We start from the raw sequence: 14,884 nt of genomic DNA, 5'->3' as shown, positions 1-14,884 counted from the left end.
CTGTTCCTTTTTTGAAATTCCTGTCAGAAGCAATAGTTTAAATTGTAAGCAGTGGGCAATTTTTAAAGAAAACTCTAGACTTAAATATGGTATCTCTCATTGGGTGAGTGCCAATAATCTGTCTCTTCCCATGCAGCTGGAGTGGGAACTTATCCTCTATCATTCTAGCCTCTCCCCTGGAGATGTAACAGAAGTGAATCCTTTCGTTCTAACTAGCCTGTATATTGCATTCTAGCAAAACCAAAGAAGGAGCTAATGCAGCTTACTGATTTGCTAATTAGGCTGCAAAGTAGTTTTAACATGATACAGACTAAAGCATGATTCCCCAGTGGGGGCTGTCCTGGAACCCACATGTGGTCTGGGCATATGGACTGGCTGAAGAGCAGAATCAGAAGTCATGGCAAGCGAGGAGCTGACATTGCAGGAGGAGATCTGGGGGTAGTAAGAGCATGGTCAACAAATATATTCAACCAGGGGCAAGTGCCCCCAGACTATTTGGTGAAAAGAATACTCCATAGCTCACATTCCTTACCCATCCCTGCTCAAGTTTTGATTTGCATTGCACTTTGGAGAAAATAAAAACAGTAAGAGTCTCTCCTATTCTTTCTGATATTCTCCAGACTTCTGAGATGAGATGACTCTTGATCAAGCCCCCTGGTTGAGGTATGAATGCTGGCTGTTGCTTCCTAGAGGCTTCCTATTTGACCAGGACAAGGGTCCTGGACCTCTGAGTAAGATTGTACAGAGCTGTGAATAGGCGAATGAATTTTCACTACTCTTTTCTTTTTTTAATACTTTATTGACAATCTTATACAACAGATATAGTATACATCTTATTTAGACATGAGTATAAATCTTAGAAACGAAACAACAGCCATATACAAGTAATACTCCATTTGTTAACAAACAATAAACTTACGGTAATTTATATTTCTACTGTCTCTTGTTTTCTTCTCTATTTATTAACATAGATTAAAACAAAAAACAAAAAAACCCACATAACTGGACTTCCTATCATTCCCCAATGTGCATTTTCTTTCTGATGGTGAATATACCTAACATTATTAGCTTATCCTTTGTTTCCTTTCTAATACATTCTTAGAACAGCACTTAACCTTTGACTTATTTCATTTATATTTCATTAATCCAGGGTCAATCAAATGCTGCCATAGACTTTATACCACTGTTGTGATTTCATAAATAACTCTTATATTTTCCCAATTTTTGCACGAATGCTCACCTTGTTTTGCCTCTCAAGCTGTTAGTCAATTGCACCATTTCTACATATTCCTGTAACTTGTTTTGCCAATCCATTATAGTTGGAGCATTTTCCCCTTTCCAGTTCATTGCTATCAATTTTCGGGCTGCTGGTGTGGCATATAAAAATATTTCTCTTAAATTTTTCGGACTGTCATTGCCTATGATGCTTAGTAAAAAGGCCTCTGGCTTTTTTAGAAAGGTTAACCCAATTTTTTTTTCAGCTCATCATAAACAAGACACCAAAACTCTCTAATCTTTCTACATGTCCACCACATGTGATACATGTCTCCATTACTTTCCCCACATCGCCAACAATTGTTTGCAATGTTTTTGTACATTTTAGAGAGCTTTGATGGTGTAAGGTACCATCTATATTGCATATTTAGCATATTTTCTTTGATGTTATAACATGCTGTGAATTTCATAGTTGTTTTCCAAAGATTTTCCCGCTCACTCAGCAATATAGGGCGACCAATATCTTGAGCCCACCTAATCATGACTTCCTTGACCTCCTCCTCCTTGACTTTCCAGTCCAGAAGGATTTGCTCCATTTTTGATATTATCTTAATTTTATTATTTACTAATTCCTTTTCAAATTTGGAGGGCTCTTTAGAGAATCCATTCTTTTTGTCTTGTTTAAATGTTTTGTGGAGTTGATGATATTCCAACCAACCTGATAGGAAATATGAGGAAATCAAACATCAGCTAAGCTTAATTTGGTTACCCTCTTCTATCAATAATGAGTTATATGTTAGCCAGCTTCCTTTCATATTTTTCTTCTTTACAGTCTTTGCTTCCAATGGAGGAATCCATCTGGGGGTTTTGGGTTCCATTAATCTTCTACATTTTTCACCGCATGTAATGCTCTGAAGGAAAATGTAATGAAAATGATATATAGATGGTACATGACCCCAGTTAAACTTGCCAAAATATACCATTCGTCTGATAATAAATGTTGGAAATGTAAAGAAAACGAAGGAACATTCTTTCACCTCTGGTGGACATGCCCTAAGGTGAAGGTCTTCTGGGAAATGATATATAATGAGCTGAAAAAGGTATTTAAGTATACCTTCACTAAGAAACCAGAGGCCTTCCTTCTGGGTATTGTCGGCCAGAAGGTGTTAAAGAAGGACCGAACATTCTTTATGTATGCAACAACGGCAGCAAGGATACTCATCGCAAAAAACTGGAAAACTCAAGATCTACCCACACTGGAAGAGTGGCAGATGCAACTGATGGACTATATGCAACTGGCCGAGATGACAGGCAGAATCCGTAACCTGGGAGAAGAGAAGATGGAGGAAGACTGGGAGAAATTCAAGAAGTATCTACAAAAACATTGTAATTTGGTTGAATGCTAAGAAGGATGCTAGATTATAAAAAACTGGCCACCACTAAATTAGATTTGAAATTTGATGATAAGTGAGACTAAAGAAAATATAAAATTTTTTGGAAGAAGTGCTAGATTATATTTGAATGAGTGGACATGAGATTGTAAACAAGTTGATAATTTGTTTGGAAAAAACTTTTAACGATGTAAATGGGAGCGGGAGACGTGAGGAAGTCCAAAGAAGTGATGAAATTATGTCTGTGATAGAAGTAAGACTGTTTATTATTTGTGCATTTATATTTAAAAACTTTAATAAATATTTATAAAAAAAAAAAAAAAATCTTCTACATTTTTCCCAAACCCTAACTAAGGCATTTTTTACTATATGGTCGGTAAAACCTTTGTGCACTTTAGCCTTATCATAATTTAGATATGCATGCCAACCGAAACAGTTGTCATGCCCTTCTAGATCTAACACATCGTTATTTTTAAGCTGACACCAATCTCTTATCCAAGAAAATCAGGCTGCTTCATAATATAGTTTTAGGTCGGGCAGGCTGAATCCCCCTCTTTCTTTAAGATCTATAAGGAGTATATGTTTTATTGTTGGTCTGTTTCCTGACCAGATGAATTTAGATATTTCCCTCTGCCAATTTTCAATGCAGCTTGTTTTCCCTATAACAGGAATGGATTGGAACAGAAAAAGCATCTTTGGCAAAATATTTAGTTTAACAGCCGAAATACGCACCCCAAAAGATAGTTTTAATTTGCTCCAAATCTCCATTTTCCTTTTAACATCAGACCATGCCTTGATGTAATTGTCTTCGTAAAGATCTATGTTTTTAGTAGTTAACCATATTTCACTACTCAGTCATGTGGTGCCTCATCAACTCCTCCATCTACATCTCCTTGTTCTTTATATTGACTCACTGTCCTGAAATGGAAGGATGATCTAAAGCAGTGGCTTCTTTTGTTAATTTTCCATGCAATTAGAATGAAGGGGTGGTTTTAGTGTACGTTATTATTATTATTTGATGTAAGGCTCTCTTTTGCCATTATGAGTTCTCATTTTCTCTGGCTGCCTACAAACCTCAAGAAAGCTGCAGGAGCTATAAACACTCACAAGTGCCCTGTATTTTGAGAATTAGCCGTGCTTGAGAGGAGTACAGGTTGCATATGCCATTAGAAAATCTGCTTGTATAGAAGACTACTATAGAAATCAAAGTTTTCTGATCTCTTCTAATAGAAGGATCCATGTTCCCTCCAGTGTTGTTGCTTGGTGACTCTATAAAATTGGGAAATGAGTTGGACTCTGATTTTGCTTTGTGCGAGCTTTATTATATGCTCTGACTCAACTTATCAAATAAAGTTTCCTTCAACAAATAATCACTTTAAAGCAGTCCATCTTTAGCATGAAGTCTCACATGTGACCGAGCACAAGTGGCACCAAGTAAAAACCTCTTGAGCTTATGGAACAGGGCCGGTTATAAATATACAAAACAATTCATCTCTCTATAATGTTTCCGAGCCAGAGTTTACAATAAGATTTGTTAGCCAAGGCAGGATTTGTTCTGTTCAAGAGAGCTGCATCTTATCACTACAGAAATATATATGGTGAAAAGAACACTATATCAGTTTTTTACTGTTTTGAAGCTAATGAGTTTTTTTGAAGTTATGAAAAGGCCCAGCTGGCTCTTTTAAGATAGGACATTAATGACAGTCAGCTGAATTAAGTTCTTTTACTGTACATCAAATAACACTGGGATTGAAAGGAACTATTTTTTCACATTTCCACTTGGGATGCTGTTATGCTGGAATTTGATCCAGTATGACTATGATAATTTCACACATCAATGCCTGTTTTTCAGTTTTGGAAAGACAAACTACCAAATTTATTTATTTCTTTATTTATTATTTAATTTCTATGCTGCCCTTCATCTGAAGATCACAGGATGGTTTACAGTAAAAAAACAAAACTATATATATACTGTACTATAATAACATAAAAACAATAATAACAAGGCTTTGAACAACAGTGTAGATCCTGTGCCTTGAAATTATAATCAGGTCATTGCTATATTGCTTGATCAGTTTAGTTTATTCATTATACTAGTTTAAAATATGTGGCATTGCATTGGTATGCTAAATAACGACAACAGATTTATGAATGGTTATTGTAATCTGCTAGTTTTAGGACTAGGCACAGCACTGGCTACAACCCAAGATCCCAACCTGACCTGGGGAACACCTGTTCCTCCCTGGAATATCCTGTTTCGATGGACAGAAGGGAAACCTCTATGCTAGAAGAGTCACACAGGTTTCACTCTGTAGGCGGTGGCTAGCAGGTCTGGATGGAGGGACACCTCTGCCCAGTTTACACTCCCTACTCAAGAGCTTTTGGATTCCAACCGTAGACTAGGCCCTATCCATCATGGACTGCACAACTACCGTATTTTTCGCCCTATAGGGGAAATGTGGGTGCGTCTTATGGGGTGAATACAGGCTCTCGCTCTCCAGGCTTCAGGAAGCTCTGCACGACTCTCCGGAGCCTGGCGCCATGTCACAGCTAAAATGGCTGCTGTTTCTTTAATGTGAATAAATCTGGGTCAGCATGACTCAGTGGCTTGCAGCAGGTTGTATATATATATAGTGAGAAATGTTAGTTTGGTGCTGAGGCTGGTGTTTGGGTTGGTTGGTTGGTTGGTTAGTGCTGGTGTGTATAGGTATTCAGTCGTGTTTTGCACAAAGACTTTTAAGAATTAAACTCTGCAAGGATATTCTCGTGGACTCTTTTCTGCCGACAAGGGTCCGAGGACCAGGCTGAGGAGACAAAGGGAGGTCAGAACCCTTTCCTTATTTTTTTTGCTTTTTACAAACACTGACACGCCAGGCCGCGCCGGCCTCTGGAGGGTCACGCAGAGCTGCCTGCCCTTCCGGGCTCCGTGCAGCTCTGCGCGTCCCTCCGGAGCCCAGCGCCAAGCCGCGTCGGCCTCCGGAGGGTCGCGCATAGCTGCTTGCCCTCCCGGGGTCCGCGCAGCTCTGCGCGACCCTCCGGAGCCCGCGCCAAGCCGCGCCGGCTTCCGGAGGGTCGCGGAGAGCTGCCTGCCCTTCCGGGGTCCGCACAGCTCTGCGCGACCCTCCGGAGCCCGGCGCCAAGCTGCACCGGGCTCTGGAGGGTTGTGCAGAGCTGCCTGCATTAGGAAGCCTCAGCATGCCCGGGCTTCGCACAGCTGTCCGCAAGCCTGGGGAGACCGGCGCGGCTCCCTAGGCTTGCGGATAGCAGGCTCTTCTGGGGGCTGGGGTCGGGGGAAGCTCGGGCTTCCCCCGCGCCAGCCCCGTGCCTGGGGGGAAAATAATTTTTTTTTCTTTATTCCCCCCCCCAAAAAAAACCTAGGTGCGTCCTATAGGCCGGTGCGTCCTATGGGGCAAAAAATACGGTATGTATTTCTCCTAATGCCAGGGTAACTGTGAAGTTGCAAGTGAGGTTTTCATAATTGTGGCCATTAATCCCCCATACAGTATTTCAAAGAACTATAATTAGACAGTGCTTAAATTTTTAAATAATGCAAGCATTATATCATTCTCACGATGGATGGCTCCATTCCAGTTCTGAAATTAAAATTAGAATTACGAAATGAGAGATCGGCTTGTCTACTCCAAGTTGTATTGGCAGCATTCATGTGCTGCATGATTGCAAGAAAACCTCTGATTGTTTTTCCAAAAAAAACATAAGAGCATTAAAATTATCTATAAAAACAGGTATGTAAAAATATTCAAAAGATGATAAAAATAATAGCTAAAGAAAAATAAAGCACATGTCTGGACAGGCTTGCATAGAAGAGTTGGCTTGCATAAAATGAGTTGCATAAAAGAAAAATTCCACAAGATTTGGCTTTTCCTGTTATTGTAATTAGGAGATGTTAGACTTTGTGAAATTTTCTGTTCTATGCGATTTTTTAAAAGTACAGACCTAAGTTCAACATGAGCTAGACATCCTTAAACCCATTGTTTTCAATGGTCCTAAGCAAGCCTACCTTTCTGTAGGACTTAGGCCACAGTCTAGACCTGCCACCCCTAGGATTATTGCCAATAAATTATTTCAAGTGATTTTTAAGCTGATGTTCTCTCCCTGTTTTGATTTCAGCTACAAGTCATCACATTTCCCTTCTTCCTTTCTTTTTATCTATGGCTTATTAGGGTTTTCACAGAATTACAATAGAATTACAGCCCCTCCTTTCTTCCCCCCAGTTCCCAGCATCCCTCCCTCCAACCTCTTTCTCTCTCTTTTTGTAGCTACAGTATTTTCATCTCTCATATTCAGTTGTCTGATGTCCCGCAAGAGATACAATTTCTTCCAGTCATTGTCTTGTGTACTCAGAAGTATGAAGCACTGGAAATGGAGCCACTGCTAATGGGATATGCGCTCTTCTTTTGAACAGAATTTTTTGTGAATGTGCTCATGCCTAAAGATTGAAAAGCAGAAAAGTCATGGTGGTGCCGCTTCTTCCATCAACTTTTAGTGGACTTTAGGGCAACGTGCAACACCTCCCCCCAAAAAGGAACACATCAGCATCATAGTGGTGGAATGGGGAACATAACAGTCAGTGGAAAAACTTGACAAAACTCTGCCCCACCAACAAAAAGCCTTGGTAGGCTGCAAAAGCCTAGGGAAGTATATGGCCCGTTAGGAGTACGTTAACAATCCCTGGCTCTCTCTAAGTGCATGAAGATGACGTCTTACAATATTTCTTGTGTTTGGAATATGGTTACCAGATTTTTTTCAATGAATCCGGGGACACTTTTTACTTTTTTTTTTTTTTTGAAGCTGAGTAGTAGTGGGGATGGTGAGGCAAAAGACCCTGGGCCCAAGCACACATGCATATTGTATAAAAGTGCAAACCCTTCTTTCGCACCCTGTGAAACATAAATGCGCAGTTTTTTAAAAAACTGGGCAACAGCATGCCGCCTGCCCATGACTCCTGAACCTGCCCCAATCTCCTCCCCCCTTTGTTTTGACAGATCAAGGGAGACTCGCGAGTCACGGGTGGCCGGCCATTGCCCAGGAGGGGCCAGCCTGGTAGTGCAGTTGCCTCCGGCTGGCTTCAGGAGCTGCTCGCTGCTCGCTGCTGTGGTGCAAGAAAAATGGCGGGCGCCACGGCAGCGAGCAGCTCCTGAAGTCAGCCAGAGCCAACTGCGCTACCAGGCTGGCTCCGGGCTGCTGAGGCTGCCGCTGCCACGTTTCCTGGGGACAGATTTGAAAATCTGGGGACATTCAGGGGACGGAATTTGTCCAGGGACAGATCTGCAAATTTGGGGAATGTCCCCGGGAACCGGGGACGTCAGGTAACCCTAGTTTGGAAGTATTTGCAAAAATTGTTGTGGAAAATGCAGCATAGCAATATATGTGGGATGTAACCACAGCAATAAAACAGAGTAGTGTAAAGCTACAGTAAATCTAAGGAAAGGACTAAAAATGCAATCTAGCTGCTACAAGGGGAAAATAATACATATTTATTACTTAAATTAAAGTAATATACTGTGCAGCTGTACACAGATGAAACATTAGCTGATATTTATATTAATATATTCAACTTCCTTGGGGTTTTTATTCCAATCACAGTAGGTAGCAGGAAAAATAAAAACATTCTGCATTCATATTTATATTGAACAGGATTTTTTCTTAGGCTAAGAAAAGCAAACAGTAGTTTCCCCCAGGAAATATAAAGTAGATATTGAAGTTGATGTTAGTACATGATATTCAGCTGTGAATATCAAGTTGAACCAAGTTGATTCTCATAAAGAGCAGTAGTTTTGAGGATATAAAGGACTAGGCAATGAGTAATATGCAATTATTAATAAACATTATTATTATTATTATATTAGTGATGTGTAGAAAATTTTCTTTCTTCCACCATGTTTCACTGGATATAAATTTAACTTTCAAAAAAATCAAATACTTGTGTTGTGTCCCAAGATTTACTTTGTTAAACCAGGACTCCCACATTATCAACACAGAATGAGTTAGCCATTCATGAAGAATACTTACAATATTAACAATATATTTGAAACTTCTTTACAGTAAGGTGCTGGCCTAATAATGCATTTATTTTGCACAGGGGCAATCACACTTGAGACTATCTACTCAGAGTAATGAACTTCTAACCAAATTATGTTGACCATATTTTTGCTGGGCAATGTGCTCTCAATTATATGCACTTCTCCTTCACAGATGAAAGAGCTTGGAGTCATTGTATACAACTGCAGCTGCCTGGTGTTAGATTTACAAAAGATATTTGCCTTGTACAGCTCACTAAAATCCAAGAGCAAAATCCCACCTCTTTGGTCTAAGAGATTGTATGCAGTATACGGCACTGAAAATAAACTGGCCCTTGAGTTGAACGAAACCAAATCAGAAGTCTTTGTTTCGGTGAGTTGCATTTGTGTTGGTTTCCTTTAGCTCTGTGTGCTTGTGCTCTTTATTATATTATTTTTAGACAGGTTGAGGTGTTAAAGCCCTATGTAAGTTCAGGTTGAATTAATATTTTCACATGTCCTCTTAAATAATATCTGACTGGCTCCCATCAATGCCTTAGAACTTGGCTGCCACTGATCTCTGACGCAGTCTATATTTTTATTATTTAGAAGCTGTCCACAATTCCAATCTACAGCTGCCTTGCTAAAATGTGCTTTAGAAGAATGAAATGTGTGATGTGTAACACACAAACTAACCACATCCTGCTCTCTTCAGAACCCAATTAACCTTTTTTTACAAGCCAATGATTCAGGGATGGAGAGAGAGTATTAAAAACCTCAAGGCCACAGGTTAGCACACTGATTTAAATCTATCTATCTATCTATCTATCTATCTATCTATCTATCTATCATCTATCTATCTATCTACCTATCTATCTATGACTGACTGCTCCAATAGTCTCCCAGGGGCCAATTTTTTGTGGTACACCAGGTTTGTCATTTAAAAAATGAAAATTATTTTAATTTATTTTTTAGTTATTCTAGGTTATTGATCCCATTGGTACCTACTGTTATACAGAAGGTTTTTAAATTTGTCCATTTCAAAAACATTTTTTTAGTTTTTTTTAAAGAAAACCTAATTGAGTTGTTTTGTATTTCTGCAAGTTCAAGCCTGCTGATATCACCCTCCTATGTGAGGATGGTGCTAGTGTGGCTGCATAAGTACAGTCGTACCTTGGAAGTCGAACAGCCTAGGAACTTCCTGCAGCCAATCAGAAGCTACAATTTGGTTTCCAAATGTTTTGGAAGTCAAACGGACTTCTGAAATGGATTCCATTCGACTTCCAAGTATGACTGTATCCACATGTAGAATTACAGAGCTATAGACTTGGAAGGAGCCACAAGGATCCTCTAGCCCAGGCATCCCCAAACTTGGCCCTCCAGATGATTTGGGACTACAACTCCCATCATCCCTACCTAACAGGACCAGTGGTCAGGGATGATGGGAAACTTCTGAACTTCTGAAGGGCCGAGTTTGGGGATGCCTGCTCTAGCCCACCCCTCTGCAGTACAGGAATCTCTCACCTAACATGGGGCTAAGAAGTTTGCTGTTAATATACAGGACAGCTCATAGCCACTAGAGAACACATTTCTGGATAAAAACCCCACCAACAGTGTGCATACATTATCATGTGGTAAAGAATGCCAGCAAGAGTATTTTACCTTGTATGTCTTGACTACCTCTTTCTCCTTTTATGCTTTGTGCCTGCAATTTTAAGTCTGGGTGCTCTATCTTCAGCAGCCATTGTGGTATAGTTGCTAAGCAACAGAAAATCATCTCTCTGATAAACACAAAAGAACATGTACTTTCTGTGTAAGGTCGTGGAAGCTGCTGACTGCTTTTCAGTATTAATGACTTTACTGTTTGAATTATTTATTATTGCATTATTATCACACAGACAGCCAGGGTGTAACAGTGATATAGCTATGGCACACACCACACATGCCAGACTGGGTATAATTTTTGCAGACAAGGAAGAAAGGAAATGGATAGAACCTAAAAAAAAAGTAACACAATGGAAAATGTAACATAAGCGTTGAAGGCTTAGCTTGCCAGTAGCATTAAGCCAACAATAATTTTTTCAAGTTTCATAGAACAATGGCTTTCAACAGCAACAACTATCATTATCTTGCTCAACATGTACCTGCAGATATAGATATAGCCCTAATTTGAAAAAAATATGGTTTTTGACAGTGGTTTGGTTGCAGTAGCTTCTGTGCAAGAATGCCAGGAAGTAACATGTTGTTTTAGCACTTCAAAAAATTAGGATACACATTCTGGCTCTTTATGGGGGTCTGTTTAAAACATAAGGAATACAAAAAAATCTGTTAGGTCTTTTGCTGGGTCTACTTGATCCTACATTTCAGTATCAGAGATAAGGGTTGTATAAATATTTGAAAAGGTTGGGCTGAATCCTATGGCACATCAAACAATAACTTCCTTAAATTAATTTGGATGTAACTGCTAAACTTTTTTAAAAAAATTGAGGAAGTGTAATAGCTTTTGTATTAATTCTACACTGAAGAAATATGAAAAGTAAATCATATCCTTTGTACAACTTCTGATATAAATTTCAGCCTTTTTATCTTCACAGAATTCTCCCAAACTCCTATGCCCTAAGGACAGGGTTTTGGATGTTGATGCTATCTATAGTGTTGTTGATAATGCACAGCAATTTGTGTACATAGCTGTTATGGATTATCTGCCTATTATCAACATCACAAATCAAACAAGGTTGGTGAATACTGGAAATCTACATTTATCCGACAGTGTACCAAGAGATAAAAACTGTTGCTTCTGAAATTGACAGATATTTAGAGATTTCCATGGGGCAAAGTCCAGTAATTCAGTTCTTCTCTTGGATGTCAATGAGTTTTCAAATATCAAATCTAGAGCAGGGAGTGATATGAATGTAATTGTTACAAATCATGTCTGCTCCTGAACAGAAATTGCTCAAATAGCATACTAGTTGAGAAGAGCACAATCATTTATTAGATATGGGTCTCTTAACATAAAACAAACAAATAAATAGAAGATGATAGTTGAACATCTCTAATACTTATCCACAGAAGACATGGAAATGTTTTCTTTTTGATTAGATCACCAGACTGCTAAAAATGTTCCACAGCCAGAGAAAAATAGGTAATATGCCATTTGACATGCCATTTATTTCCCAAGCTTAAGTTCTCAATTAAGTGTTTTTTCCTAACATGTTACTCATTTAAAATGGACAACTGGATTTTAAGCTTCCAACAGTTTATAAATTTTTAATCCTAGCAATGCATGTGCCATAATCTCCCCATCACAACCTGCCTATTACTAGTGACCACCTGGGGAAGAAGGATTTATTTTTCCATGTTGGGTGTGTAGTCGTTACAGAAGGGCTATCTGCTCCCTGCAGGCACCATGAAAAACTGTGGAGCCCTATGAACCACCAGCCTCTATTCCCCCATTTCAGTGCTTATGCACCTTCTTATATTATAGCTATGGAGATATATATATATAGGCAGTGGTGCCCTCCCCATAGAATGCCCTCCCTGCAGATGTTAAGGAGATAAAGGACTACAAACATTTTATAAGACTTCTGATGGCAGCCCTGTATCGGGAAATTTTCAGTGTTTGACATTTTATTATATTTTAATATTTTGCTGGAAGCCGCCCAGAGTAGCTGGGGAAACCCAGCCAGATGGGCGGGGTATAAATAATAAAATTATATATATATCTCCTAAAAATTGGATAGGGATTTTTACTAGTTCTACCCATACCCTGAGGTCATCTTGGAAGCTCTTCTCCCTGTGCCTTCTCAATCAGAAGTTTGGAGGTTGTCATAAGTGCTTTTTCAGTGGTGGCACTCGGCTACGGAGTTCTCTCCCTAGCAAAGCCCACCTAACACCCACATTGCTATCTTTTTGTGTGCCAAGTTAAGACTTTTTTTCCTTTTCTTTCAGGTCTTTTAAGATCTGGTTTTAAGTTCCTATGGTATAGTAGTTTTAATCTATTTATTTGGTGGCTACATAGATTATTTTATTGTGCTGGTTTTCAATTTCAGTTTTCACACTAGTTGTTTCTTAAGCTCATTGTGGTTTTTCTGTACTATGTTTTTATTGATACATTTTTATTCTGTTTTTACTTTTATGACACCTAGACAGTTTATTTTATGAGATTCTCATAAATAAACAAACAAAATAATAATTATCAGTTGGAAAGTTCATTGCCAACCCTTTCAGTCCCTGGTATCTCACCACCTAGAGAGTTCCTAATGGTAGTTCTATATGATGCAGCTGGTGAATTATCCTTCTTGAGTTCTAGTCCTCTGGCCACTCATATAACGCAGAACTCTGTATTCTGCTAACAGCTGCACCACAGTAGTCACAGCTGGGTGAGGTTCTTGTTTTCTTTAGTTTTCCTTGAGTTAGCAAATCCTTCTTCTCTAAAAATTATGTAAATAACATTGGATGCTCTTTCCCTAGGTATTGGCCATATTTGGATGGAAAGATAAGAGAAGCTCTGATTTTACGCAATATTAAAGTACGACTCCTCATAAGTTTATCAAAAGACACAAATCCACTCACATTTAACTTTGTTTCATCTCTTAAAGCAATTTGCACCGAAGTTTCTGGCTGTAGGTTAAAAGTTGTAAGTATTCCTCATGTTGTTTCTTATAAACCTAAAACAATTTCCAAGTAAATTTGTTCAGCTGCCTAGTGAGGACTCCACGTTTGACTTCAGATAACTAAATTACATTTTGAAGTGGATTATTAAAGTGTAACACAGTATCTTCTTTTCTGTCAACATAAAATAATAGCAGACTAGTGCCAATCTCACCCATTCAATGCACCTTCTCTGCTTAGATTGCACTTAGTTTTCATATTGACAATTCCATACTCTGTGGCTCCAATATGTGCCTCTTTTCATTAATGCTGATAATATAAATTGCTCTGAAGAACAGCATATCGCTGAAAAGTATTGGGTTCACAAGTATTTCTGGGCTCCAGAAATGTTCTGTGCATCTTTTACACCTTTTTTCTTAATTACATGAAGGGAGAAGCTTCCTCAGAACCTTGCTTCCTTTCTGCGTAATACACACATGCTTCATTCAGACATAATGCTGCGTGATATGAATGCCCCTTGGACTTGTTGCTTTTGCACTCTCCTCATCTAGCATAGCCACAAGGAGGAAATTAGAAGCTTTCAATTCTGTTTTTAATTAACTGCACTTATGACTGAAACCAGTCAAACCGTGATTAGGGTTAACTATGACTGAGGGAAACAAGGCGTCTTCAAACCACAGTTTATGAAGATACTTTCCTCTCAGATAGTTAAGTCTAGCCACAGTTTTGGGTGCAGAATGAGACAAGTGTTGTACATATCCCAGCGTATTAAATGCCAGTGTGTGGCCATCCTAAAACAATTTTCTCTATAGCTTAGGGGTGCCAAGAATAAAGAACATTGACTGAACAAAAATCTTGCAAGTGGCAGCCTACCAATGTCTTTAAACCATTTATCCATTTATATTTTTTCTTCTTTCACATCTGTATTCAGAATGCCTGGTACAACCCAGAAGAGCAGTGAGCTAGGAGTTGGATATTGCAAGCCAGAAGGGTATATGGGTATTACGTTTGTCAGTAGTCAGCACACATTCTGGGTTTACCTGCAGCTGTACACCTGCAGAATGCTGATGCTGATAGTTTTCTGCCTTTGTCACTGTCTTCAGGTGTTTCCCAGGCAATCCCCGTTCCTTATAGGTCATTACTTACTTAATTACTTGTAGCACTTAGACACCAGGCTTTTGAAAGCAACTTGTTAGTTTCTTTGGAAATCTTCCAGAAAGCAATCAGCAAAGGTATAGGAAACGTGTCATTTCCCCCAAAATATTTTTAAACTGAGGTTAGTTCATGATCTTTTTTTATTCTATAATTTCATTTTTTCAAAACCGCTATGTTATCATCTTTAAGTTTTCTTTCTGCAGTGCAATCAACACATTCTCTTTCACTATCTTGATATTCTTTAATGCAGAAATTCTTTGACCTCGAAGAAGAAAGTGCTTGTTATTTTAAGGAACAGAAGAACTCTTCCCTTCCTAAACTAAATCGCAACAAATATGTGGTGACTGACACAGCAGCTTATATTGGTAAGTAAAGCATTGAATAATCTGAATCCAGGCTGTTGTTTGTACATACGGTACAAATCTAAAATAACAACTGATTGCACAATTAAGAATTAGATAAACTTTGGCTTGTTGGTAAATGTTAAATGCAAAA

The 14,884-nt window shown here is 38.9% G+C and overlaps 1 protein-coding gene across 4 annotated transcripts in view; it reads left to right on the top strand.

Annotated features, from left to right (window-relative positions):
• The window catches only part of PLD5 (phospholipase D family member 5), a 95,557-nt gene that overhangs the window by 75,879 nt on the left and 4,794 nt on the right, over positions 1-14,884 (top strand). For all 4 annotated transcript variants that reach the window (XM_081856363.1, XM_081856364.1, XM_081856365.1 and 1 more), the window contains 4 exons: positions 8,820-9,017; positions 11,218-11,357; positions 13,094-13,259; positions 14,640-14,754. In XM_081856363.1, the coding sequence (XP_081712489.1) occupies positions 8,820-9,017; positions 11,218-11,357; positions 13,094-13,259; positions 14,640-14,754 (619 nt within the window). The remainder of the gene's footprint in view (positions 1-8,819; positions 9,018-11,217; positions 11,358-13,093; positions 13,260-14,639; positions 14,755-14,884) is intronic.

This window comes from Podarcis erhardii, assembly GCF_964252035.2.
Source record: "Podarcis erhardii genome assembly, chromosome: 3".
Taxonomy (NCBI): domain Eukaryota; kingdom Metazoa; phylum Chordata; class Lepidosauria; order Squamata; family Lacertidae; genus Podarcis; species Podarcis erhardii.
Note: the sequence above shows the minus strand (reverse complement) of the source record. Positions and strands in the feature narration are given on the sequence as shown.